At 45.4% G+C, this 26,934-nt stretch overlaps 1 protein-coding gene across 1 annotated transcript in view; it reads left to right on the top strand.

Annotated features, from left to right (window-relative positions):
* Positions 1-8,034: 8,034 nt before the first annotated feature.
* LOC120850630 (retinol dehydrogenase 12) overlaps positions 8,035-26,934 on the top strand; it is a 37,878-nt gene continuing 18,978 nt past the window's right edge. The window contains exons 1-2 of the mRNA XM_042288274.1: positions 8,035-8,266; positions 25,350-25,586. Of these exons, the coding sequence (XP_042144208.1) occupies positions 8,035-8,266; positions 25,350-25,586 (469 nt within the window). The remainder of the gene's footprint in view (positions 8,267-25,349; positions 25,587-26,934) is intronic.

The raw sequence follows: 26,934 nt of genomic DNA on the forward strand, positions 1-26,934 counted from the left end.
TAAAGGAACTCGTTAAGCACACCCAAACTAATTCCAGCACACTTGATACTGATATCAATCGGCTGGGAATATATTTCTTTTACTCCGATAAAGACACTGCCGGCAGTCATATATAGGGTGTCACAAGTCACCAGGCTCGACCTAAGATGGACCGTAAAAATCGACGCCTGCACGAAGCAGTCAAAACTTTTCGTGAAAGGTGTATTTCTTAGGTCCGGTTTTTGTTGTAAAATGACAAAGCGTAGCTCCCTTTCTGTAATAAATAGGGCCGATAAACTTGCCAGGGTCAACGGCGGGCGCCGAAGCAGACGACTGAGTCGAGCGGCGGGGCGTGTTTCGTTCTCAAAACGCGATGGCCTCTGCCTTTTTGCTTTATAAAAAATGACACCTCTGCTCTTTTTCCACTTGACTACCGCACACTGCTCTCGATGTGTCTTCGATCTCCACTCGTGCGCACCTCTCTCTAAACTCATACTCCCTTCCCATACTCATGCATCGCTCTCGATGCGTCTCCCCTCCACTCCCCCTTCTGAACTCTCCCGCTCTCAGCATAGCTACACTCATCTCCTCCTCTTTTTTACAGCGGAGCTGTTAAGACGGTTCCTCAGGATAGTGTCCGGTACCAAAGAAATGTCGACACAAACCTACACGAACCTCTGGACAGCTACCGCCATCTATATGCGACGGCGGACACCAGGCAACCAGTCTGGTTGCCGCCGTCGCCCATAGATGGCGGCAACCTTTCCAGCTGTCATAGAAGAATGGGTAGTTGGGCGAGTTTAGAATTTATCCTAGGCAACAGCGCGCAAAACAGACGAGGACGAAGACGAAACACACGGGACGAGCGCAGCGCACATCACGTGTGTTTCTTCCTCGTCCTCTTCTGTTTTGCGCGCTGTTTCCCTACGCTCTTATCAGTTTCGGTGTGAACTCACGATGGGTCAGTCGCATGCCTTTTCTTTGGGAAAAAAAGACCGGGTGCGGAAGGAGTGGCGACGTACTCAGCAGCGTTAACGGGTCCGCAACCGCCGCGTGCGTCGAATACTTTAGATTCCCTCGCGAAAGAAGAGCAGATAGCTGACCTGTAAAGCCACCGCCGAGAACAGAAGCTACAGCTCCGCTGCTCTTTCTTCTTCACCAGAGTGAAAAGGATGAAAGCTTTTTAATCTCTCCCTCTCACACGCATTGTCATTTCCGAAGGACGCATACACATATGCCGACAAACAAGTCAAGTTGGCACCACTAAACCAAACGGCCCTCTGCCGCCGACTCTGGAGACACTCCAATTATCGACCCCCACAAACGCAGTCAGTCTAATCCAATAAATGTTCTGGAAGCGGTCCAAAACCGTTCTGCCCGTTTTATTCTAGGTAACTATCACCGCACTGCCAGTGTACGCTTCATGAAAATCACCTTCTCCTTGTCTCAGCTCTCTCTCCGACGTAAAGTTGCTCGTTTATGTCTTTTTCACCGTTCTCCATTTCACCTCGCATCGATCATCACCTCAAAGTTAGAATTTGTAAATGTAATACAGCCGCATTTCTACAATAATTCGTCCCTAAGACTTCTTTGAAATGGAATCACCTTCCGACTTCCGTAATCTATATTGTTGATACCCAAATGTTTAAAAATGCTATAAACGTTCTTAACTGTCCTGAGCCGCCGTGGTACATTATGTACTCTACTTTTTTGTTTCTTTTTGTGTGTTATTTTGTTACTCCCACTCCTCTCTTTAATGCCAATTGGACTTGAGGGCATTTACATAAATAAATTAGGTGTGAAACTGCTTTGAGCAATACAGATGTTATATTATCTGATTCAGCTGCTGTGTTAACGGTGAATCCATACAAAAGCGCCGCTAACTTCGGCACCGTTACAAAGGAATACCATTGAGTTTTGCTTTGGCAGCTGAAGATATTAACAGCTAAGAACTGCTACCACAAGAATATAAAATGAAAGAGGCACCACAATTTCAGGGTTATTTTTTTTTTTTTTTTTTAGGCAGGAGATTGTTAGGATAGTAAACACCAACAACAATCAGTTTATTTGAAAGTTTGTCAACGAGCTGCGAGGTGAAACTCTTTAGCGAGCTCTACGCTTTGAGGGGATCATTATAAATTAAACGGAATTCGTCCCCACATGACATCCTCAGAGACTTGCTAATGCCAGCACTTGCAAGGCTCTGAGCATTTGGCTTGTTCTAAACCCTTTTATATTCGCGTAGAAACCCTCCATTTCTCATTTTAATAAAAGTACATTGCATTTTTATAATAATTTCTAGATATATTTTTCAACATATTTGGTAATTAACTTTTTGAGCCTTTTTGTACCTTCGAATAAACCCCAATGCTTAAAGGTCTTTAATTTGTGTTCTGTGAATGTACACAACTCGGCACTGTTAGCGCACTACAAGCCATTGTCGTATTTTCTCGTTTCTTGCTTTCAGGTCTGATTTGCTGTCGTCAAAATTAACAGGAGGATTGAGTGTGCTTCTCGTGGGTACTAATATAAGCGGTAGAGTTTTGTTTTCTTCAGTGTTATTTACAAACAACACCCAAGAAAGCGCCGAAGTCGTGTTCCCAATATTTGTGTCGCGCAATGCACACTGAGTTCCATCGCTTTAACTCATTGTTTCCTCAACTGTAAGCCGCCACTTCAAGGGGAGTCGCGAAGGTTCAGCGGGGGGACGCGAAGCGGCTGAATAATTAAAAGAAAGCGCTTCTTGGCTTCTCTGCGGTGGCGTCGACGAAAACAAAATAGTGGTCGCGGCTCAAGATCGAACCGGAACTCAGAGGTGCGCTATCCGAATTTCGCCCTTATTTTGAGAAACCGCTCTAACAAACAAGTTAACTTTATTATAAAGTATGAGCCTTCATTCATGTTGGCTGCTCTTGCGCTCAAATATAGTAGCTTGTGGCATCGCGGAAAGTCAGGAGTGTGGGGATGGGGGGGGGGGGGGGGGGGGGGGGGTTGAGTCGCGACGCGATATTTGATCCTTCTGATGGATTGCAGGGTAGCAGAGTTCGGGAATCACCTATTACTGAATAAAAATGAATCGTTATTTATGCAAGCACCAATTACTCAACGTGTGTTCAATTACACGCGCAAATTTTTTTTCTTGTTTTTTTTTTTTTTTTTAATTTGCGTAAAAGCCCTTTGGTGATTACGCGGATTCGTGAAACTCAAAGAGATGTCTTTCACGGCTCTGCGGCTCTCTCGAGCCTCGTATTCGCAGGCGCTGTCATTCTTGTTCTTGACATACGATGGGTTTGTGTTCCGGCTGAAGGGACGAGGAAATCCGCATCTGAACGTTTGCGAAGCACTCGAATGTCCATTAGACATTCGCTAAGTGCGCGGTTCACGGGCCCGAGATACCAGGAAGCACGCGCGCTTACGACGTCCTCTTCCGACCCGGCAAGTATTTTAGTACTGCTGAACTAGTGACACTAAAGAAGCTACACTTCGGGATATCCACATTAGAGCTCTGAACGGGGCCGGGCCAACCCAAACGCCCGTGCTCGGCGCGGCCCGCGGTTCGGGTCCGGGTCCGGGCTGGGCAACACGGAGTGTTTCCGAGCCCGGGCGGGCCTCGGGCAATGGTGAAGCACACTTTCTAAAACGTGGATAATAAATGGCTAGTGCACTGATGGTTTAAATTTTATATAAACGAAAAAACCGAAGTGCGGACTCGCTACGACGCCACTGAGTTAATCTTAGAAATAAATGGACTAAGCAAGCTTACAAAAAGATACGGAGAATCTTGGGGATTCCATCAGTAAAGTGGGAAAGCTGCCAGCAAGCAAAAAAACTAGGGCAATTCTGCCACCTGATGACTGTTTTGCTGATGGAATCCTGAGGGGATTCCATCAGCAAAAATAATCTATGTCCTTTATATTTGTGTAAACGTTTGAATGTGCACCACGTGACTGATATGACAGCGTCTTTTTTTGCAAATTAGTAAAAGAATCAAATGCCGCAACACCTTCCCAGGGCAGTTTTGAATTTCAGAGATGAGGCACGCTTTAGCCTCTGATTGGGCCTGGCTGAGCCGGGCCTAATAAAATAGGCATCCCATCGGGTCGGGTCCGACCCGGGCCTGATTAGGCAGGCATGCCATCGGGCCGGGTCCGGGCTGGGTAAGAATAAGAATCATTGGTCCCGGCCGGGCCGGGCCTCAAAAAGTAGGCCCGTGCAGTGCTTAGGTCCACACTGCACTTGGCTACTTTGTCGTTTAAAGAAAAAATCAAAGTAGACATTCGTGTTTAGACAATGTAAAGTCGGTCGGCCTTCGAGGTTTCGCGATACCGACTTACGCTGTAGGTGAGAAATTTAGTCAGTGCCGTACGACTGCTAGCCTGGGATCTTTAACGTGCATCACGCAGCAGGTGTAAACGCCCGCACATCGGTACGATTCGCATCCAGACCAAAACGGGCGGGTGGTGGTGTTTAAACCCAAGATCCCTGGGCCGGTTTGCTCATCTTGCGGCCGCGGCTGCGGCCAAGAGGGATTTTTATGTCACGTGACGAGCTCCATGGGGACAAGGAAGTACCTAGCGTCCCTGCCTAATGGCAGAGAAGTCCGTGCCGCTTCGAGTACAAAAGTCTAATTTCGCTTGCAGAAACTGACTGCAGAGGCTTTCGACTGAAGTCCAATTAACCGCCCCATCATACTTTAGGAGCGGCAGGTAAAGTACGGCCAAGGAAGGTAAATATAAGTGAAAATAAAGGAAAAATCACGCAAAACGAAAGCGGTGGTTGTGTATTTATATATATGTGCCAGCGGCGGCGCAAACAGCGTCTGCTGTAGTCGAACGGTTAGAGCGCCGGGACTTGCCGTCTTGGCGTGAAAGTTCCCGGTTCAAATCTCGGCAAAAACCTTCTTTTTTTTATTCTGTGCGTTTTTTGTGTGTTTTTAAACTGTGATCATTTTTACAAACCGTCCTTGCTATGTCTGAGTCTTTGTTTCTTGCTCAACATCTATTTTAATAGTTTCCCTAAATGAGCGGAAATGTATGTTTGCGTCCCAAAACGTCTGGCTACCCTACCTTCTGCGTGTTTTGCGCCCTTTTCGGTTCTGCGGCACCTGCATTTCTTTCAACCGTTTCTTGACCGATTGCTAAATCGTTCCACCGACATACTCACCGACCGACCGACGGACCGACTACAACTGATTTGCGGACTTATCAAAACTCTCTGTCTGTGTGTGCCAACGTAGAGACGTCATCTAGGTCGAGACGCCTTGCTCGGCGAGAACGCATGTATTCTGATGCCAGGCAGGGAACGCGTACTCATGCAGCTGACGTGCACTCCGCGGAAAGCTTACGTCATTGACAATAACTTCCCATGCCTGTCTCTTCGTTCGCCAGGTAACTGTGCTGCTGAATTTCTCTAAAATTTGTTCTTTTCGTTCTCCAATTGCTCTAATTAATTTCATTTGTTGATCCAAAGTCATTTTAGGTGTTTGCGTTTGAGATATGGTTTGCTATGTCGACGCCTGACTCATTTTTGCATTCGGTTGTGATCGTCTGCTATTCATACTAAAATTCAACAAGTAATGTGTTAATATTCCAAAACGATTGCCACAGCGAAATGTAAAGAGTAAAAATATAACTTTTATCACATTCCATTGAAGTAAAAGTATAATCTCTTTTATTTCGGTTTTACGACTTTCTCAGACGTTTGACTGGCTGCCTTGCCTGTAGGATTTCGCTCAATCAATGTATCCACGGCTGCTATTTTTTTTTGTGTGTGTGAGTGTTTATTTCGTGGATTTTTTTTTTATTTGACACGAATGCAGTGTGTATTAGTACTAAATATGCGCCTCCTGTTATTGAAAAGAGTCGTAGCAAGAGCGTTGTATATTTAAAAACACATAAAATTGTAGTTGCTGGGAAAGGATGCTTGTTCCTGCCCCGTCTGTGTGAAAGTCATACCGATGCTGTAATCTTGGTGTCCTTTTAATGAACATTATCAAACGTTCGTATTTGCGCGTTAACTTGGCTTGATCTTGGTTTTCTTTTAATGAACATTATGAAACGATTGCAGTGGGGCGTTAACTTGGCTTACCGTAATATTTTTTTCTTCCGGTTTGTCGACCCAACAGGTAGGGCAAACAGTAAAAATCGTGTAAGGCGCAGTAGTCCTAGTGGATCATTAGTAAAAAAGATCACACGCGCAGAATAAAAGAAGTTTTCGTCGAGATTCGAACCCGGAACTTTCACGCCGCGACGAAAAGTCCGGGCGCTCTAACCGTTCAACTACAGCTTTTTTTTTCCTTATTTTCCGTTCGACTACATTACACGCTGTTTGCGCCGTCGCTGGCACATGTATATAAATACACAACCGCCGCTTTCGTTTTGCGTGATTTTTCCGGCTTATATATCCCTTCCCTGGCCGTAACTTTACCTGCCGCTCCTAAAGTAGGATGGGGCGGTTAATTGGACTTCAGTTGAAACCCTATGCAGTCAGTTTCTGCGAGCGAAATTAAACTTTTCAACTCGAAGCGGCACGGACTTCTCTGCCATTAGGACGCAGGGACGCTAGGTACTTCCTTGTCCCCATGGAGCTCGTCACGTGACCTCTTGGCCGCAGCCGCAGCCGCGGCCGCAAGATGAGCAAACCGGCCCTGGGTTCTACGGCGCTAGATTTTGTTTGCTCCAATAGCTCCGAACAGCGATCTGTCAACAAACTAGGCCACCGACGCCCCTTGTTGCTCAGAGCAGAGCGGGCATGGTTGCCGAAGAACCGATTAGAAAATGCGACTTTTCGAGCATGAGGTTCTTTGTCAGCTATCTCACGCGACATGGTTATGCTCTGTCTTTTACAGTTTTAACATTCTTTGTATGGGGGACAAAAAATATTTCGGGATTACGCTTTCAGAATGAGCTTTAGGTAAATAGTAACACTGATTTTAGGCAACTAGATGGCTCAAGTGTAGTCACTCTCAGGGGTAGCTTATGTGGTGACTCAATCGGGTGTTTCAGCGAAGAGTTAAAAAAATTCCGAACCAATAAAGTGGTTAAAAAAAGAAACAACTCTTTAAAAAAAAATCCGGCCAGTTCCGGCGGACGTCATAAACTGCAGAAAAACGTACCGATTAGCAAAATACTTAACTAAAATTGACTCGTGCAAATTTTAAAAATTGAAAATAAACGTATGGCTCCAACTGGAAACTTACTAAGCCCCACCGAAAACCCCCAAAATAAGTCAAATTTAGGAATGTTTAAAGCACATGGGAAGCGCAGGAGTGCGCTAAAGTTACCGCTCGTGGAACAGACGCAAGGCTGACGATGCGCAAACGCTGATTATGAGAATACCATTCGGCTTTTCGCACTGCCAGCCTGGTGCCTGCTGCGCAAGCGGCAAATTTAGATCGCTCCCGCGCTCAGCAAGATTTTATATCAAACCATACGTTTATTTTCACTAATTCAAAAATAAACTTTTTAGTTAATTAATCAACTATCTGTATGCTATTTGTTTTTGCAATCCTTGACGTTCACCGAAGCTGGCAGCATTTTTGTTTCCCCGAAATGAGCTTTTATTAAGCTTTGGTGGGTATTCTTTCAATATTCGTTGGAAAACCTAATATATCGGACGCCAGTCAGCACGCAACCTTGCCAAGGGCCGCGGGACATAAGTTTAGATTAGATGACAGCAGATATTCAAGAAACACGACCATAGCATGCCACGCGAGAGAAAGAAATTGGGTTGTGTGTATCTTTATACAGCCTAGAACTTGGTCTGTCTCAATGGGAGACGAGTCTCCCAGCTGTAGATTCGATCTGGATGAGCATCGTACCGGCGTGCGGTCGTGTATCACTACTGCGTGATGCACGTTAAAGACCCCAGGCTAGCGGTTGTACTGCACTGGCTAAATTGCTCATCTACAGCTGGGAAACGCGAGAGAGAGCCATGCTTAGCGTTGCGACACGCATCCATTAGGCCCTTTCGTTTTGTTCCGAGCAGAGTTCGTCTGCGCGTTCGGAGGCATTCATCTTTGACAATGTGATTTCGTTCTGACGGAAAACAGGAAAAATGGCCGACGTGGATCAACTTGTGAGGGGACTGGCTTTGAGCACGGCTCCGACGACCCGAGAGTCGTCCCTCGCCGGACGCCTGGTGCCGCTGTGGGTGATCCTCGGCCTGGTGTCGCTCGTCGTGCTCGTCATGCTTCTGGTCAAGTTGTACGCCGAGCTCACGGTGGGAAAGTGCAAGTCATCGGTGGACATGTCCGGAAAGACAGTCATCATCACCGGTTCCAACACGGGTCAGTCACGGCGTCCTTGGGAACAACTTGCCCAACCAGATTATAGGGCGGTTTCAGATGACCTACTTTCGGTTCTAAATCGTGTCGGACGCCATCTTGATAAACTTTATATCTGCATTTAATGCTCGGAGACAGTGTTTCCCAGTTCACTCGAGATCTTTCGCGCCCGCCAGAGTAGTCAGGAACGTAAGAGAGCATTGGCTGCCATTCGGTTCTCGTACATACCGGTCTTTACAAGCACTTAAAACGAGCTGGGGACTAAGAAGTCGACCCGTCCGTAACCAAAACGACCCACGCAGATGTCGCCAGGGCTATTACAAAAGAAGAAAGAGCGGAGTAAGCATGGGTTTACGGTGCCCAAATACGTCACCGGTCGTACTTACTGAGTTATATCGTCAGCAGAGCGACTGGCCATGTTTGTGCCTTTCTCCAGCGACAAAACCGACACCGATAACTAAGCGCCTGCGTGCAAACTAATGGGGAAGGTGGCGGACGCTGTCCATCAACATGGCGGTACGCGGCTCACCGGAAGTGAAAAGGTGTTTCGCGAAGCCACCGTGTAGTCGCTGACGACAGAAAGAAGCTTCATTTGTCCCGCCTCCAGCGTGAGCTTTCTGCCTTCGATAACGCTTCGGGGCCTGGAGCGTGCACGGGCGGCCGTAGCACGACGGAAGCCAACGAGCGCATGCTGGAGGCTGGGCGCTCGAAAGACCTGCCTTGCCGCTCTCACTTGACTGTAAGAGTTTAGTCCCCACCCCCTTATACCCAACTCCGCCAACCGAAGCAAGTCGCCTTATGGTTAACCTCTCTAGCTGTTTTCTTATCCTGCTCTTATCTTCTCTTCAAGCTAGTCCAAAACGCGGCAGGCTTCGGACACCTTTGGACACAATGGTGCATTCTTACACACAGAACTTGGTGTGAGGCTGGTTTCTATGAGACAGTATAACGTTAGGAGAGAGCGATAGCGATAGCGATAGCGATAGCGATAGCGATAGCGTAGTGTAACGTTAGGAGAGAGAGATTGACATTAGAGCTAAGAGAATGCGATAATCTTATGCTAAAAGTTCCAGTGATCCTCGAACACATCTGCCGAATCTGAGCACCGTTACGGCGATACGACTGATGCTGCCTCATTTGATAATATCCAGAGTGATCTTGCGCATAAAGCGTGTAAAGTTTAATTCCTTCAGATTTTCACGTCAAACCTGCGTCAGATACCAGGAAGAACTCCGAGATCGTCAGAGAGCAGCTGCACATCACGACTACCGCGTGCCGAACCAACTCGCGTTAGCAAAACTCGGGCGCTGCCATATTGTCCGTGACGTCACGGATTTTGTGAGATCATATGACGAGTAATCACATTCAACGTTAATAGATTACCTCAGCTGTGGAACTCTGGCGGAGGGGGTACCCCTCACCCACTTCAGTCCGCCTCCCGTCGTTCCAAGCGCCATCTAGATTTTCATTTACAAACTGTGTTTTCCATAGAGTACGGTGGAGCGCCGTCTAGACGCTGTGCTTCGAAACGTACGTATAGAATACACTGCAGTTACCATAGCAGATGTCGGGCGCGTCGAACAGCGAGAGGCGAGCCGTGGTCAGGAAGGCGGGTACGGCTCGTGCAAGCCGCGTCTATGAGCAGCTCCGCAACTGAGCTAATCTAATAACGTTGGCCACATTTGTGTGGAACATGGCGGCCACCAGGTCCAGAAGGGGGCGGGGGGGGGGGGGACTTTTGAATTTCAGATTTATCAATCGAAGCCATGGGAGTTCGCAGAACATTTTTCGGCGGGGGGGAGGGGAGGAGAGAGGGGGGAAGGGGGTATGCATACAATGTTTTTTTTTTTTTTTTAGACGGGAGCAACCGCGATTGACCATACGGGCACTAGAATATTTTACCTTCGGTCGTATTATATTATGCTTTCATCGGCGGAAATAAGAGTCTGTCAACTTTTGGCGTGCTGGTTTTATGAACACGCCCGCTTCAGGCTTCCACCGTGCCTGTTGCACATACCTTCGGGCATGTCGTTCATATCTGACAATCCGTCACAATCCATAAAGCCCCAGTCCCACTGCCCATGCGTGATACAAAAGAACCGGTATTCGCTGCAGGCATGGCGACGGAACCATCTGCGCCTCAAGCATGTTCCAAGCACCTTTGTTCTATATAGATTATATCGTGCATGTCGGCAGACAGTTTTTCTGTGACAGGGCAAGAAAGAAACATTGTCAGACAGTGTCTGCGGAATGACTATTAAATGATGTGTTAGCAGTGCTGGTCCAGCCCTACCAGTACGCCACCGAAACTTCTCGTCACCAACATCACCAGATTCCCAAAGACGGGGAGTGTGTGTATGTGTGTGTGCGGGGGGGGGGGGGGGGGGAGGGTGCAGGTGTTCCCCCCTCCATCCCGCCTTTGCACACCTCTTCGGACGCCAATGCCTCTACCTCGTTGGTATCCAGCTCTCGTCCCTACAAGAGCTTTACCAATGTCTTTTCCTATTCTCCTCTTCAATGTCCAAAGTCCCAGAGAGTACTGTAAGAAGTAAACAAACAAATAAATAAACAAACAAAATGCAGATTTGGATCTGCAGTAGAGTTCCTACCCCGTAGTGTGCGAACCCTTAAAGACATATTATACGAGCTAGGAACAGGCGTGTCCATTATCAAGCACGCTGCAAGTGAATGTTCAACGGTCACAGTCCTACTGTTTTCAATAAAGTAATATTTCAGAAGCTTTATGTGATAGCGACGCAGCGATTTCTCTTAATTAAATAGCAGAGGGAAATATAACTGAGAACCTCGCGCCAAAAATCTCGATTGTTTTGTTATTTCTGTTTTGACTATCTCACTCACTTCAAGTTGTCTTTGTTTCCACTTGGATTTAAGGAAGGCCGACAATGAAGAATAAAGATAGATTAAAAAATGCATATAACATTGATCATAACATGAAGGAAATTACTAGATTCAAGGTTTTCTTTAGAAAGCTTAAGAGACAATAAGAAAATTTCAAATTATATGCGACAGTGCACGGGGGAAACCAAGAATGTAGTTCATATAGGTTTCAGTGGGTGTTAATTTTTTTTTTGTTTATTAGAAAACGAAATTGTACTTTCGAAAATATTATCAAAAAGTTGTGCCTTCTTAATGCCCTGTAATGCCGAAAAAAGTGTCGATCACGAGTATCCCCAAAATAATGTGTTTGCAACAGCATGAGGTATTAGGCACCCTATTTATACGATGGCTTAATAAAACAATAACGTTTTCATGAGCATTACTTGCGATTGAATTATAGTAAATACTTTAATAAGTGAAAAAAGTAGAATAATCTTTTTTTTTTATAATTTGTAGTTTAATAGCCTTTGCTAATTTTTCAACATAGTAAAAAGGTAACTGAACACACACTTATTCCAACGATGGAAGCGATTCACGAAGCCGTCAGAGAAGAAGTCCACTCTCCGTTTCCGCATTGGTTGGTGAAGGAAAGACTGCGGAAACGTATGTTTGTGGCCGCCGATGAATTTATTGGTCGAGGCGAGGAGCGAAAGTTTATTAATGCATTCGCGGAAAATGTTGTCTTGTTTCTGAGAACATGCTCCTGGGAAAATCCCATTAGATCGAGTAAAGATTGCTGGTCGGCATGAAATTCAATGCATACCGCGTGCTTCCATGCGTTAAAGGACAATAGAACTGACCTTCTGCTTGTCTTGTTTCGAAAGAGAATGACGATCTCGCTGATTGCATCGCCGACGAAGATTGCGGTCTCCTTACTTGTCTGTTATATTTTCTTATTTTCATTTGTTACGATATGATGAAGTCCAATAGACAGCTACAAATATTTAAAACGATATATTTTGAGTGCAATGCTGCGTATAATTCGCAGCTTCTTTCTTTTTACAAACATTTTTTTGGGTGCAGTTTATACAATAATGTTACTCACATGCGTTTTTTTTTTTTTTTTGTCTTTATAAGTATGCATTTTTGCTGCGCAAATTTGTCGCGGGGATTTTATTTCTGGTTCGATTCTTTGGCGAGGTTATTGGAACTGGTTTCCGCTTGCGCACATATTGTATCACAACCCTCATATGCATGTTAGCCAACGCAATTTCGCCACACGGACAGTACAAATAGATAAATTTGAAATGTACAAAAGTGCGAATTCAACGTACAAACTTTTTTTTTCTTTTAATGGGCGTTTGTGCGACTTTTACAACGGTGCGACTTATAGATCAACTCAACTCTCTGATGTCAGACCACTGCGGTGGCGCTGCGGTTGGCACTGCGCATGCGAAAAGCTTGGACTCACGCAAATCTGGTTTCTGCGCAGGTGCAGTGCCTACACCCGGTGTGCGCAAACGCGAGCTTGTTTGTAGACGGGGTGTTGGGTGTAGACCGGACAATGCAGTATTTATGATTCAAATTCGTCATGGGCCATCGATTCGGGTACTGGGTAATTTTCGGTAATCGCTCTCGCATCAGGGAAATGACCAAAAGGAATACGAAAAGCAAGTGCAATCCGATGAATGTTTGTGCGTGTCTCTCGTTTGCTGCGTCATTCTCGTGTTGAGGGTTGCGTGCGTTTTTGCGTATGGCTCCGATTTGCATCGATCGGAGAGTCATCAGAACGTCGTCATCGGCTTGACCTTCCTTTTATTTTCGTTCGTGCGCCCAACTAACTCGCTCAGTGAAGCCTGACCCGAATGGAATTACCTTCACGACGGTCGGGGTCACTTGACGTACACTGCCAGGCCTCGTTGTAAAGTTAGCCCTCTATCTTCGGTTGTATTTCATTAAGACCTAAACACGGAGATGTTCGCTCAATTTCTTCTAGTCACTATAAAGGTGAGGGCGGCAGGGCGTCTCTTTCGAACAGCCGGCCTCCAGCAGGCGCGTGTAGCCTTTCTCCGTGATTTGGCTGCGCATACACGCTCGAGGTTTACAAGACGCCGAGGCGTTCTCGAATGTATGCGAAGCTGGCGACGGAGGCGGGTTGACTCCTCTATGACGTTCTCATTCCGTGAGTGGTTCCGACAAAGTTTCAATCTTTACTTGTTCCATAGTCACAGACAGAGTGAGCACGACAAAGGAGCGCATAAACATAAAAATTCTATTGCAATATACCGAGAGATGCCCCACACCCGAAAGATAGCCCACCCCTATTTTTGGCATGATTGGACCTTTTTTTTTTTTTTTTCAGAAGCGCCGAAAGATAGCCCTCTTCCAGTAATTCCAGGGCCCGGGCCAATTGTGACCTCGGCAAAATCGGTGGTATTTTACCACGGCGGGAAATAAGAGAACTTTGCTGATCCCATTGAAAAATCTCTTTTGTATGAGAAATTTCTGAGTACAATAAACACATATGAATCATGCAAGATATGTAAGAACATATTAGATCCATATAAGAAACTTGTAAGAAGTTTCTTAGAAGTTTCTTATACGTTCTTGTATATCTTATATAGTTCTCATATAGTTCTTATATGGTTCTTATATGTTAACATATATATTGTATGATTCACCTGCGTTTATTGGACACACAAGAAAGTTCTCATACAACTGATTTTTCACTAGGAGACTGAGAAGGACAGGCGTCTTTGGTTCATCGCCCCTTCCTGCGATCACAAGTTTTAAGGTTCACAAAATCTAAAACTATAGCTTTTTCAACTTCCTTTTAGGGAACACCGAAAGTTAACCTGCTCCTTATTCTAATACTATTTGCTATCGTTTTTAGGTGGGCTATCTTTCAGTATATTACGGTAGTTAAGACATTGGTGGGTCCTCACGGCCGCCACATGGTGCATTGACGAGAAAAATAAAAAAAGGAGGATGTTGTAACCAAGTTTGGGAATAGCAACGCAGATTGTGCTTTATAGGACTGTGTACCAAGCCTACCTATAGAGCGTCGCTTGAAACAAAAATGTGATAACGACCCGTTTTCTTTACGAAAAACTGTGCAACCTGGCAGAAATCGGAATAGTTCTGTAATCAGCAGATATCCGACCCCTTTTCTAGCGGAACGGTTTTGGTTAGCGTATTTATAGTGGGAGAAACCTTGTCGCCCCAATGATGGGAGGAGCTCGAAGCACGCTGCATATTCTGTATCTCTCGCCTTTATTCGCGGGACATTGAACACACCGAGATATTTTCATTAATGTTGTCATATCGACATTACGAAAGTATGAATGGTTTTGTGTTTGGGTAATTAAGCTGTAAATATTAAAGTAATCATGAACTGATTTGTCAACTTCTCCTTCCTTAGCTTTCCTCCTCAGCTCAAAAGCGAAAGGAGAAGTCACATGGTCGTGCCGTAGTATTTCACCGGAACCGATGACTCCAAGGTTTTACCGTACTTTTCAAGCGCACCGTGGAACTTGTCATTTCCAAGCGATAAGTTCCGTCAGGGCACTCATTGGCCACGAACGCGATTCCAAATATTCGTCGACGGATTGATTGTTGACGAGAGCATACGTACGAATGACGCAGTTCTCGTGTCCAACGCGTGAGCTGGGTTCGGCTAACGCGCTTGGTCACAGCGGATGCATCGCAGTGAAAGGGCGGAGAGCTTTCGAAGGAAAGGAGTTAATAAATAGTACGCTATACCTTTAAAATTTCGTACCGAAGAGCAAGCGTTTGACTTTCTACTCCCTGGTACTAGTTTTATTTTGACCCACTAATCGATATGCGGTTCGTAAAATGCAAATATAAAATCTTTCTTCCCTGCTCAAAATTAACTTTATGGTCCATTTAACAAACTTCGAGGTGCCGGCCTTTTTCATACAGTTAGATTAGGGATGTATAGGGAGTATTCACTGGCGGCCATACTTTTCATGCAGTTAGATTAGGGATGTATAGGGAGTATTCACTATTCACTGGCGGCCATATTTGTGTGCGCGAATTCTCAGCGCGTGCTGATGGCGAGCTTACGCAGTTCTTTTGCAACGTGCATTCCGCACCATCGAGAGTGCCGGCCTCAGCAGCCTATTGATGTGAGCTCGTTCTGAGCATGCGCTCTAAACAACAGCCACAAATATGGCGTCCAGTGAATACTTCCTATAACACAGTCTCTTCGTGGAATTCATAATAACAAAATGTGACATTAAAATAAAAATGAAAAAATAAAAATGTCGCCCGACGCCGGGCGACATTTTTTTGCTACTTGATATCTCCATTTGTCCATTGAAAAGTGGTAAAAGACGCTTGGCATGGCGGTACGGCACGGGCCTCTGGAAGAACGGTGTCTGTTTCTTCTTGGAAGTGAGAAGATTTGCAGCCTGGGGACTGTCGGGCGACGAGAGCTGCTATGGTATCGTATGTGCACTGACAAGGCGAGTGGTTTTCGGCACCGCCGGGATAGCGGCCGCTTCGTGGGACGTACTTTCGGACTTCGCTCTTGTGAAAGAAAATCCGATTACGCCGGCCACCACAAGACGATTGCCTCGGGACATGGCTGTTGCCCGACTGCCCCATAGTAAGCGAATGTATGCTTAACATCGTGTACTTCTTCAAGACCCCATCATTCATTCGAGATGAGATTATCTCACCGACTGGCGAGGAGCGACGTCGACGATGATCTCACCCTCGTTTGGGCGATGAACAGTCGACGGGGTTAAACCGAGAAGGACAGCATGGTGGTCTCCAAAGGATTGTTGACGCCATCAAAAGAGACGTACGCCGGATATGAGGTGTTCTTGCCAACAGGCCAAGTGGTCGTCCGGAAGTTTACCGGCATGCTAAAAGTCAATACATTTATCTGGTGTAGCACAAATATCCGTGTTAAGGGACCATGAAATGATTTTTTAACTTCTTCTTTCTTAGCTGTAATCCTCAAGTCAAAAGTGAACTGTGAAATCGCGCGGTCGTGACATGCTAGGGCACCGGTGCGATGACCCCAAGCTTTCACCGTGCTTTTTAAGCACACCATAGAATTTGGCATTCGCCAGTGACGATAAGTTCTGTCAGTACACTCATTGGCCACGAACGCGAATTCAAATATTTGTCCACGAATTGATTGTTGACGAGCGCATACGTACGAATGGCGCAGTTTTCGTGTCCAGTGCGTGAGCTGGGGTCGGTTGAAGTCATTTTGGCCTTTGTGGGATATTTAGAACCATACAGACATGATGATAACATCATTAGAGCACTGACATTAATGAGCACAAAACGGGTCCAGCTACAAAAAATAAATATTGCACGTAAAAAATAATTATGTCTGTAGCTTGTTAATTGCAAAGACGAACACATATCTGAGCATCTAAGTTTAATAGTATGTGTTAATGCATTGTTATATAGCAGGTCATTTCATATACCTCATTTGAGCAAACGCCAGCTTGTGACTTGAAAGAACAAACCAAAATACACTGCGATCAAATGCAACCCCTTGCAACGAAAGCACGTTATATCAAAGTTTTCAGAACTGTCAATTCGTAAAATTGTCGATTAGTACCGAAGGTTAAAGATCGCAATAGCTTCTTCGCTAAAAATTGCTGTGATTATTCGGTGACCCAGGGCTGAAACAAGTTCCCCTAGGCCCTACACGCGAGGTATATCTTTTGTTTCAATTCTCAGAAATTCAAACTTTCAAAGGAAGCTAGAAAAATGCTAAAATTTTATCCTAAAAGCTATATTGTAAAATCGTTGATTAGTACAAAACGTAAAGATCGCAGGAGCTTCCTCGCTAACCGCTCATTCACACTGGAAGCGGATCCGCGTTCGCAAAGCGTTTGCGAACGCGGTTGTATAAAGATCCAGTACAATTGCACGCGCACTTGATGTCATCGAGTGCGCGTGCAATTGCACTGGATCTGTATACAACCGCGTTCGCAACCGCTTTGCGAACGCGGATCCGCTTCCAGTGTGAATGAGCGGTAAACGTTTCTGTGGTTATGCGGTTACCTGGGGCTGAAACAACTTCCGCAGGGCCCAACTTGCGACTCATACATTTCGCACCGCTTCTCAGACACTCCAACGTTGAAACAAAGCCAAGAGTATGCGAAAATTGCATGCTAAGAGTCTTAACGATTCTCGAATACATCAGGTAATCCGAGCACCACTACGGCGAGATGACTGATTCGATCTTGCACAGAAAAGGTATTAAGTCCCATTCTTTTAGATCTCCACGTTATACCCTCATCAGAGAGCACGAAGAAGTCCGCAATCGTCGGCAATCAGCTGCACATCACCACTCCGCACACCGAACACTCTAATCCACCAGCTCTGGACGCAGCCATCTTACCGGTGACATCACGAATCTTGCGAGGTCACGTGACGAGTAGTCAATCGGTTGCTATGGGCACGGTGCCAGCTCGTCTCGTTGCTATGGTACCGCGTGTGACCAATCGCGGTGAGAGGCGGCACGGGGAAAAGCGTGGCGCTACTCTGGCAGCTACGCTGCCACATAAAGTGGCTCTAGTGCCGCCAAGTCTCTGCTCGTGCGCACGTGTCCGTGCCAATGCAAGCTCGCCCAAGCTGCGCGCACGCTCCACGTGCTTACACATGGGCAGCAGTTGTGACGCCATGCTTGCAATAGACCGATCTCACCAGCCAGTTTCGTTAAGCCGCCGCTACCGCAATGCATGGAGGGAACTTTAGTCTTTCTGCACGTGGGAGAACTCCACTGGAGCTTCGCGCGTGACGAGACGACTCGAGGCATCTCATCTCGAGGCGCCTGCTTCTGGTGAACTAAAGTTATGGCGGCGTTACGCATGCGTGGAACGCTTAGTGAAATCGATCTATTGTCTTTTTACAGTGTTCTAGAGGGGGTTGTAGTGGCAAGAGCGACACCATGGCGCTGCTGTTCTGTGCCCTAAGAGCGCGCCCCCGTCAGCCCCATCACCCGCGCTGTTCGGCGCTTACTACTGTGGTTTGACTGGAGCTTTTCGCGGTGCGAAACAACCGCTAATGTTGTTATGTATACTCTGTTTCACCTTATGATGTACCGCAGGAAAGGCTACGAGCGCGAGCTCCTTGCTCTGGGGCACATCTCGGCGGCACAAGCTCTCGTGCGTTAAGAGCAGCTGCCAACGCTATAAGCTCGCGCTTCTAGCCTTCCCTGCGGTACACATAAGGTGAAACTAAGTATAGTAAATTGTAGTACTGCCTTTGGACTAATGCCTCTAGAGTGTGTGCTATCCTCTACTTGAAATATTCGCGTGTTTTGAGGGAGATTATTTCATTAATATCGACTCCCCCCCCCCCCCCCCCCCAGTACTGACACATCGTTCAGCAACGCTATCACTTGGGCTGCAGGCTTAATAGCTGCGAAAGAAGTCCTACGGTGCTACATTTCGGAGAAGCGTACCGCGTCACCCTCGTCGTCTTCTTCGTTCATCGCACACGTGCCATTAATTCTCCTAGGGCACAGAACTCCAGCGCCACTCGCGGTATCTACGTCGACCGTCTTCACGCGCTTCATTGTAAGCGGGCGCCGCTCTTGCCACTACACCCTCTAGAACACTGTAGTCTTTTTTGTGGTGAGAAGCTCGCCCTAGGGGCGCTTCTGTTTTCCTCACTCCACCTCACTCTGGGTAGTGCACGTGCTTGCCACGCGGTTATGTTTTCATTTTTATAGTGCATGGAAATTTTGCATTGCACGTGCTTGCTTCGGCAGAGAAAGTTGAAGTATCCTCAATCTGGGTTGTGAAAAAATTACACCAGGCGGATACACCCAAACTTCTCTCCATAAATACTCGGCGTCAACTATTTTATTCCACGTTGCCAAAGCTAGCTAAGCCTTCAGAGTGCTCCAACTCTGTCAAAGCTAGTTGCACGAGCGCATGCAAATAAAGAGCAAAAAGCAGCTACGATAACTTTGACCATAGTGAATTTTAGCATTGCGTACACGAGCGAACGCAAGCCTTGTGCATTTGCGTTGGCGTTGCGTGTTCCCCACTGCACGTGAGCGGAGCTCAAAGTGCGGCCTTGGATTGGCGCATGGCGACTTCGCGCATTTGCAGCGTGGAGAACGCAACGCTAACGCGCAAACGCATAGGGCTTGCGTTTGCTCGTATACGCAATACTAAAACTCACTATTGTAACATAGATATGTGACGTTGAGTAGAGACGCGCAACATAAAATGGAAATCATTGTTTTCACTACGTTCGTGGTCACGTGCGCGACCAGTCCGATAGTCACCTATTTAAAGAGAAGAAAAATATTTAGATAGAAATTAATTTTGGCAATGTCAGTTGGCTATCTTTTTCAAAACGACAAAATAGTACAACCACAGCGTCCCACACATTACACTTACCCCCAATGTTTTGTGTTCTCTTTGGGTAACTCACACGGGGTTGCTGACAGGTGTTATCAACACCTCTCTTCCGCCTCTCTCTTTCTCTTTCTTTTTGTTTCTCTCTTCCTTTCCGTCACCCCCTTTTTTCTCTTTCTCTCTTTTTCGCCCCTAATTTTTTTCATCACAGAAAGACATAACTTGTGATTAGGGTTCCGTGTTTTCGGATAAATCCGAAGAACTCCGAAAAACACCCAACCGTAAAAGTTTGGTCAATTCGGATTTACCCGATAAAAAGTACAAAAAATGTATTTTACAATTAACGGTTTGATCAGCACGTAGAGTCGATTGTCCCGGGAAAATGCCACCACACTTTTGTTTTAAATTTCGGTAAGGACAACAGGTCATTGTACTTTCGGGTCACGACAAAATTCACCGTTCATGTTTCCAGTTTGGGCCATACTATTTGTGCTTTATTAGGCGGAAGGAGAGGTTGTGTTTTTGTAACAGTGAAAGCTATGGACCATAGAGATTGCATGGACTGGGGACGAGGGACAGTTGAAACTTCTCTATTGCATCCTTTACCAGTCTGGGTCGTGCGGCGGCGCGGTCGGTTGATGGAATAATAAGGAATGAATACGGGCTTCCCAGCGCCTCCTTCCAGGAGTTTTTTTTTTTTTTTATCTTAAGGTATCGACGTCTGTCGAAGCAACACTTGTGTGCAACTTTTGTCGTAGGACAAATTACTATTGCCCGTAGTAATGGCACCAACGCCAAAAACAGCCGAAAAAACTATTCATTATTACAATCGCGTTCTTTTTTTTTTTTTTTTTTGTAGCATACGTTTAAGCGTGGATATTAATTACTTATTTTTAGAAAGGAACTCTGCGAAATTAAACTCTGAATTTCAAAGAATTGGGAATCAAACAAAAATGAACTCCAGTAAACTCCGAATTTGTTCGCAAAAAAAAAAAATAAGCAAAAAAAAAAAAACATAATCCGACATTGACGAAAAATAAACCCCGAAGACACAGATCCCCTCTTATGGTAGACTTGCTTTACGCCTTACACATGTGTTCCAACGGAAACAGTGAAAACGTCGTGTAGAAACTGAAAACACTACCGTTCGGAAATATGAAATTATGTGACGCACTTCAAGTTCCTTTGTTCTTTCACCAAAATCTATATAATATTTGTGAGTAGATATACCCAAGATACACTCAAGAGGGGGAGTATTATAACGGTCGGTGCTTGGGTAATATGAAGCGGTGGATTTACATAAAACAGGACTGGAGTGGAGTTCATTTTCACGGCCAATCAGCGACCAGACTTTTATTATTCCGTGGCAATACAGGATAACAGGTACCTAAAACTTAACGAAGACTTCGAGCCGCTGCGGGAGATTTTAGCAGACACATGTTTCCGGAAGTCTTTTCCTTCCGAAGAAATTTCGTTGTAGTATCCCTTTAAGCTGAGGTTCTTTCAGAAACGTGTTGCTCATGAAGCCACTGATGCTGTTCTAACTCTTTTCTGCGTTTATGGGTTTCTCGGTGAACAATATACAACATCAGTTCATTTGGTGCTCGAGTTATAAGGGTAGAAACTGCAAGAGAGAGTGTGAGAGAGAGAGAGAGAGAGGGGGGCACTGGAAGAGTCGAAAGCGCGCGCGGATGCCAGAGAACCGCGCTCTAACTGGAATGGGTGGACGCAAAGCTATAGCCGCCTTTTTCTTTACTCACTTTTCGAAGGCGTTCGAACGCCGAACGCTGGCGACCGGCTCTTGCCGTTCGCGTTCGAACGTGTTCGAACAGTGAGTGGATGCAAAGGAAACTGGCTGTGCTTCTCCATTAATCATTCCAGTCAGAGCTCGGCTCTCTCGTCCCATTCTCTCCCTCAATTCCTACCCACATAGGCAGCCTCCCATTCAGTTCAGCCCGGAATTACGAGCTTACGGTTGTTCCAACACACCTCGACTATCACTCGGCCTTAACGCACGGTGCGGAAAGCAGATACGTATGCATAGGGAAACAGACCAGACCGGAATATCTAACTGTGCGTGCACGTTCAGCGCTATTTTATTTACCAGACGTTTACGATCTTTACTACCTCGCAACCTGTTTTTACGTAAGAAGGAGAAGGCTCGAACTTGACCTTGACCTCGTTACTTACGCAAATGAGATTAGAAGTTAGCGGGTGTCGTTCGATCATGAGTTCGTTGCTCGTCTAAAGAGTTTTAGCTTTGTATGGGGACCTTCTAAGGACCTTGTTTGCTCGCGCTTTCGGCACAGTAAGAATGAGAGCGAGGGGGTGCGAATTGAGGCCGGGAGGGGGGGGGGGGGGGGGGAGAGGGGAAGAGAGGAGTGTTATCAGACCGCTTACACTCCTTATCTCCGTCCCCTTCACCCTCCCCCGCTATTGTTGCCTCCTACACTTCGACCAACACGAGCAAGCCCCATCCCTTCGAGCCAAAATAAAACGATTGTTTCTAAAAATTGATATATTTTTTATAAATCATCTATATCCTCTGTTAAAAACCCATAATTGTCAAATTATGTTAAAAAAAACGAATAAAAAACAGACACTATTTCGACAGGCAAAAATAATGCGTTCTTTAACTGCATTTGCAAAGTACGGCGAAATTCAGCGAATGTGTGCAAAATATACAAAGAAAGCGAAAAACAAGTTCTTTAGCGAAGACCTACGCTGCCTTATAAAAAACAATCCGAAAAGTTTCGGAATGCGGTTAACCCCCAAGCACACTTCTACTCCTTTTTGTTTTACTGGTTCTTCGAGAGACAGCTGGGATGCTGTTGACGTGTGTGAACCACTCGGTAATGTTTTCAGTGAAACGTTTTTTTATGAGACCTTTCTCTTACCTCTCCTTTTACCTGATGACAGTATACTAACGCAGAAGAGTCCAATCACTGGGATTCAGAAGCTAACAAAAAATCTCCCGACAAATTCAGCTCCTGGCCTTGATAGTATTTCAACGAAGCTGCAAATACGAAGCTTCCGCTCTTCTGTGTTTACTTTTCCAACAATCCTCACGTACTGAAGACCTGTCAATTGGAAAAAGGCAAAAGTCCCCCCAATCTCGAAGAGCGGTCAAAGGTATGAGTTGACGAATTATAGACCAATTTCTCTTACAATTGTACAAGCAAGCTCAAGGAGCATATAATTTTTTTTCAAAAATTGTAGATCACCGGTTGGTGAACAACTCACTTTCTATAAGCCAGCATGGTTTCCGGCGGTATCATTCTTTTAAAACTGAACTCCTAGAATTCGTCACAGACCTACTTTAACCGTCACTTTAAAACGGAAACCCATGCAATTTTTATCGACTTCTTTTTAAACGACTTCTTTTTAAATTACGCACTTTCCAAATAGGAGCATCTGTGATTGTGTGTATATTCAACTTCCTCGTCGACCGCTCGCAAAGTGTGTGCTATGAACGTGAATCCTCATCTTATCATAAAGTGAAATCAGAAGTACCGCCAATCACCGTGCTAGATCAATTTTTGTTTTTTTCGTGAATGATTTGTTTACTACTTTCAGTTCATCATCCGATGATTGTATGCCGATGATTTTGTGGTGTATAGAAACATATCCAACTTATACGATTGTAATGAACTTCAGAACAACTTAATCACCCTTCAGACATGGTGTAAAAGTGGCAAAATAAATTAAATATTCCAGAACAAATTTCTAAATTTTATCACTAAGCGAAATCAAACAGATTTGAAATTCACTGTCTTCGCTGTGGTTTTTGAACATGTGCATACATATAAATATCTTGGGGTTCATTTCACGTCAAACATCTCTGGAAAAGCCCAAATTAATCACATTTGAGCAGAAGCCAACCATAGTCTTGGTTTTCTAAGAAGAAATGTTTACATGGCCAACTGGGAAACAGCTTGTAGCATTAGCCGCACTCATTCGGTCTCAACTCGAACACGCTTCAATAATATGAAACCCACATCAGTCTTATTTGGTTGATCGGTGCAAAACAGAGCCACACGCTTCATTCACAAATTTTACCTGCGCACAAGCATCATCGCAATAAAAGAGAAACTTGGACTACCATCTCTCGCAGACCGAAGAAAATTTTCGAGACTTAAATTATTACTCAATTTGTATTACCACACATTGCCGCACGTACTGACAAGTCGAAAGAACTTCATTTGGTCACCCTACGAACAAACCTTTTAAATTCTCACCACTGCAGCATATGAATGGAACTGTCTTTTTGATAATATTGTAATCGTTCAAGAACCCTCTTGTTTCAGAGCTTCTCTTGACACCTACTTAAACCTGCTTTTTTTTTTTGCTATTGATTGTTTTATGTTTGTGTTTTAAATTAATTATGTTTCACTTGCCTTCCCTTATGTGGAGCCGCATTGGCGCTCTAAGAGTTTAATAAATTGAAATGAAATAAACTCATATGAGATTTTGTTGACTTAAATCCGATTGATTTAAATCGCTGAAGCTAGAACATAGTAATTCTTTACCACTATATGTATTTCTCAACATGCTATAATGATTGATAAATTTTTCCAAACACCGATAACAATACAGAATAACTAATTACTGTAAGTTTAAATTACAGTTTAATTAAACACTTTTAATTTATGTAATCGCTCCATTCTATAAAAAAATGGGGTGTGCGCGCCGGGAGCAAACGTGGCGGCCACAAGTGTTCTACGAAATGGAAGCACGAGCATGTCGACGTTCGGAGTGGCAGAAACACACCTGCGGGATTTTGAGGAACCCCCTGTGAACGCCAACTGGTGCTGGTCAGGGTACAATCGTGTAGAGGGACAGAGGCGGGGAGGTAGAGTGGGAGCCTTTTGGCACAGTGCCAGAAGGCTCCCATTGTATACCTCCCCGCTTTTCGAGGTTGTAGACGAGTCTACCGACTCTCCCGCCCAGGACCTTTTATCCTCGTCGTCGTCCATCCCTTTCGATGGCGTGACTGGCGTAACTGACTCCAACGTGGTTCGTTTCTGCCGGGCACTATTTAGCTACTTCAGTAAGAACTGCGGAAAAATAAAGTTGCTACACAGAAAAAGGTCGCCCACCTTCCAATGGAAACACGTAAACGCAGATGATTTAAGGCCAGTGTGGCCAGACGGGTCGGACGTTTTAAAGCAAGACTCATTTAGGTGCGGCCTTAGACTTGAAGAAAGAAAACAAAGTACCGCACAAGCAAACACGAATATTTTGGTTTTAAATGTAATATTTTAGGCAGAATAAACAAAAACTGTGCATCAAATGAATTTCGAGAAATAATTATTTATCACGTGCTCCTCTCGCGGTTTAGCAGGAATGCTATCGACACCAACTCAAAGTGCTCCGTTTATTTATCGTGTGATCAAGAACGCCATTTACTACAGGTATCGTCAGCCAAGGGACCTAAGCTAAAGGTACCTTCACGGTGCCGTGTGAATTGGGTATTAATCTTATACCCAATTCACATAGTCAACATTAAAGTACCTTTAACATAGGTCCGTTTGCTATCGGCGAATCAGCCCGTGCTCTTGAGTGGCGAGCACACGCCACGCGCGAAAGATCGGAAATTGATTGGTCGCAAAGAATAAGGGTCTCTTAGCTAAAAGTACCTTTACGGTCGTGTGAATGGGGTATTAGGCAGAGACATTGACTCATGTATGCAATGTGTTTTCTTTAATTGACTTCGGTGTGCACAAGGCTGTGTTGTGCGTAATCGAGTAAATAATAAGTCGATATTCATAAAAGTAAATGTTAGTAGGCGGAATACCAGCTGTCGCCGTCACTTCTTCACCCACGTGGCGAAAAGCTGCGATTTCGTTTTTCTAAACTTCTTTTTTTTGCGTTTGATCCAGGAATCGGCAAGGAGACGGCGAGGGAGTTGGCCAGGAGAAATGCTAGAGTGATCCTGGCATGCCGGAACCAGGACAAGGCTCGGGACGCTGCCGAGGACATCTTCAAGACCACGGGCAGGCACGTGGTCTGCATGCAGCTGGACCTGTGCTCCTTCGATTCAGTCCGGAACTTCGCCAACAAGGTGATCGCCTCCGAAGAGCGCCTGGATGTTCTCATCAATAACGCCGGCATGATGTGTGAGTGGGGACGCTTGGTCTACCTTAACAAATATATGGGGTACAAAAACTTTTTGTAATGTATGCGTTGTAGGGATTCGCGTACCGCCGCTGATTCGCCGTTTCCTACGTGGTCCGTCAACAAGCCGAGTCCAGCCTGGTTCTTTCACGGGAGCGGAATTCCGCTCCCAGTTTATTGGTACAATAAAACACAACGCTACAAAACACTCAATCGAAAATACAAATACAAGTGACATTACACAAAATATTTACAAACGCACGTTAAGCCAAAAGCTAAACACAAAGAGGCCCCCAGGCCTCGTGTCCCGCGATATCCTAGATCTGGTTGCCACCCACCTGCCTGCGTCTCGGTATCGACCGAAATTCTAAGATGCCTCTCGCCCCCTGACCCACCGAGTATATCTCGATCGATGGACGAGGAGGTTTCTCCTCGCCCGCCACGGGGCGCCTGCAGCGCCATCCGGTGGCTAGGAGAGAAAGCGGCACGTCGGGAGCCGAATTCGAGATCCCGGTCGACCCCGCGGCGACACGACCTTGTGGTCGTGTCTAAGGCGACGCAGCTACATAGCTGCCTCGCGGCCAAGCTTGGCAGAATGGTTTGATGGACGCCCTCGTGAATGCACGGAGCGCCATAGCGTGTTTAGACAGCTAATGGCAGTAAGCCCCCATGGGCGTACGTGTCTCCGCTGTGTGGATGTGACATGTTGCAAGTGCAGTACCACTGCTCGCCTGTGGTCCAAGACGGTTTTGGATTTTGTAAAGTATCTACCATGTAACCAATAGACCTTATCTTCTTATTTTGGGTGTACTTTTGTGCTATTTGATATGAGTATTAGGTGTCGTATAGTCCTTTTTTTTCACTGTGTCCTGCTTGTTTATTACATTGTCCATTGATTTGTTTTGTCTTCACTCCTCTCGTAGGTCCTCGGTGGGGGCTTATAGTATTATGAGATTAATTATTAATGAACATGCATCATAAGGGGGTGATCGATACACGACCGCATGCCGGTAAATGCTCATTCATGTACTCGAAAAATGAAATTTGCAGGGGTTAAGATTAGATACAGTACAGTGATTAGAATAGTATCAACAAAAACATTTAACTAGATGCGTCATTTTTGTTAAATAAAAAAATTGTGAACGAGGTATGCAGGTGTGCATGTCGAATTTATAAAGGTACGGCCAGAAAACGTAACTCGTTATTTTTACAGGAAGTGCTTTCTAGTCTATCTCGTTATTTCTGTTGATAGGCGCCACGTGTGTAAAGAAAGGGCTGTAAATTCAGTATTTTTACTCCCAGCCTTTTCTAGTGATTTGCTACCATGAAAGTCCGTCTTATACATCGAAA

The sequence above is a fragment of the Ixodes scapularis genome, unplaced genomic scaffold, assembly GCF_016920785.2.
Source record: "Ixodes scapularis isolate PalLabHiFi unplaced genomic scaffold, ASM1692078v2 ptg001496l_1___fragment_2___debris__unscaffolded, whole genome shotgun sequence".
Taxonomy (NCBI): Eukaryota; Metazoa; Arthropoda; class Arachnida; order Ixodida; family Ixodidae; genus Ixodes; species Ixodes scapularis.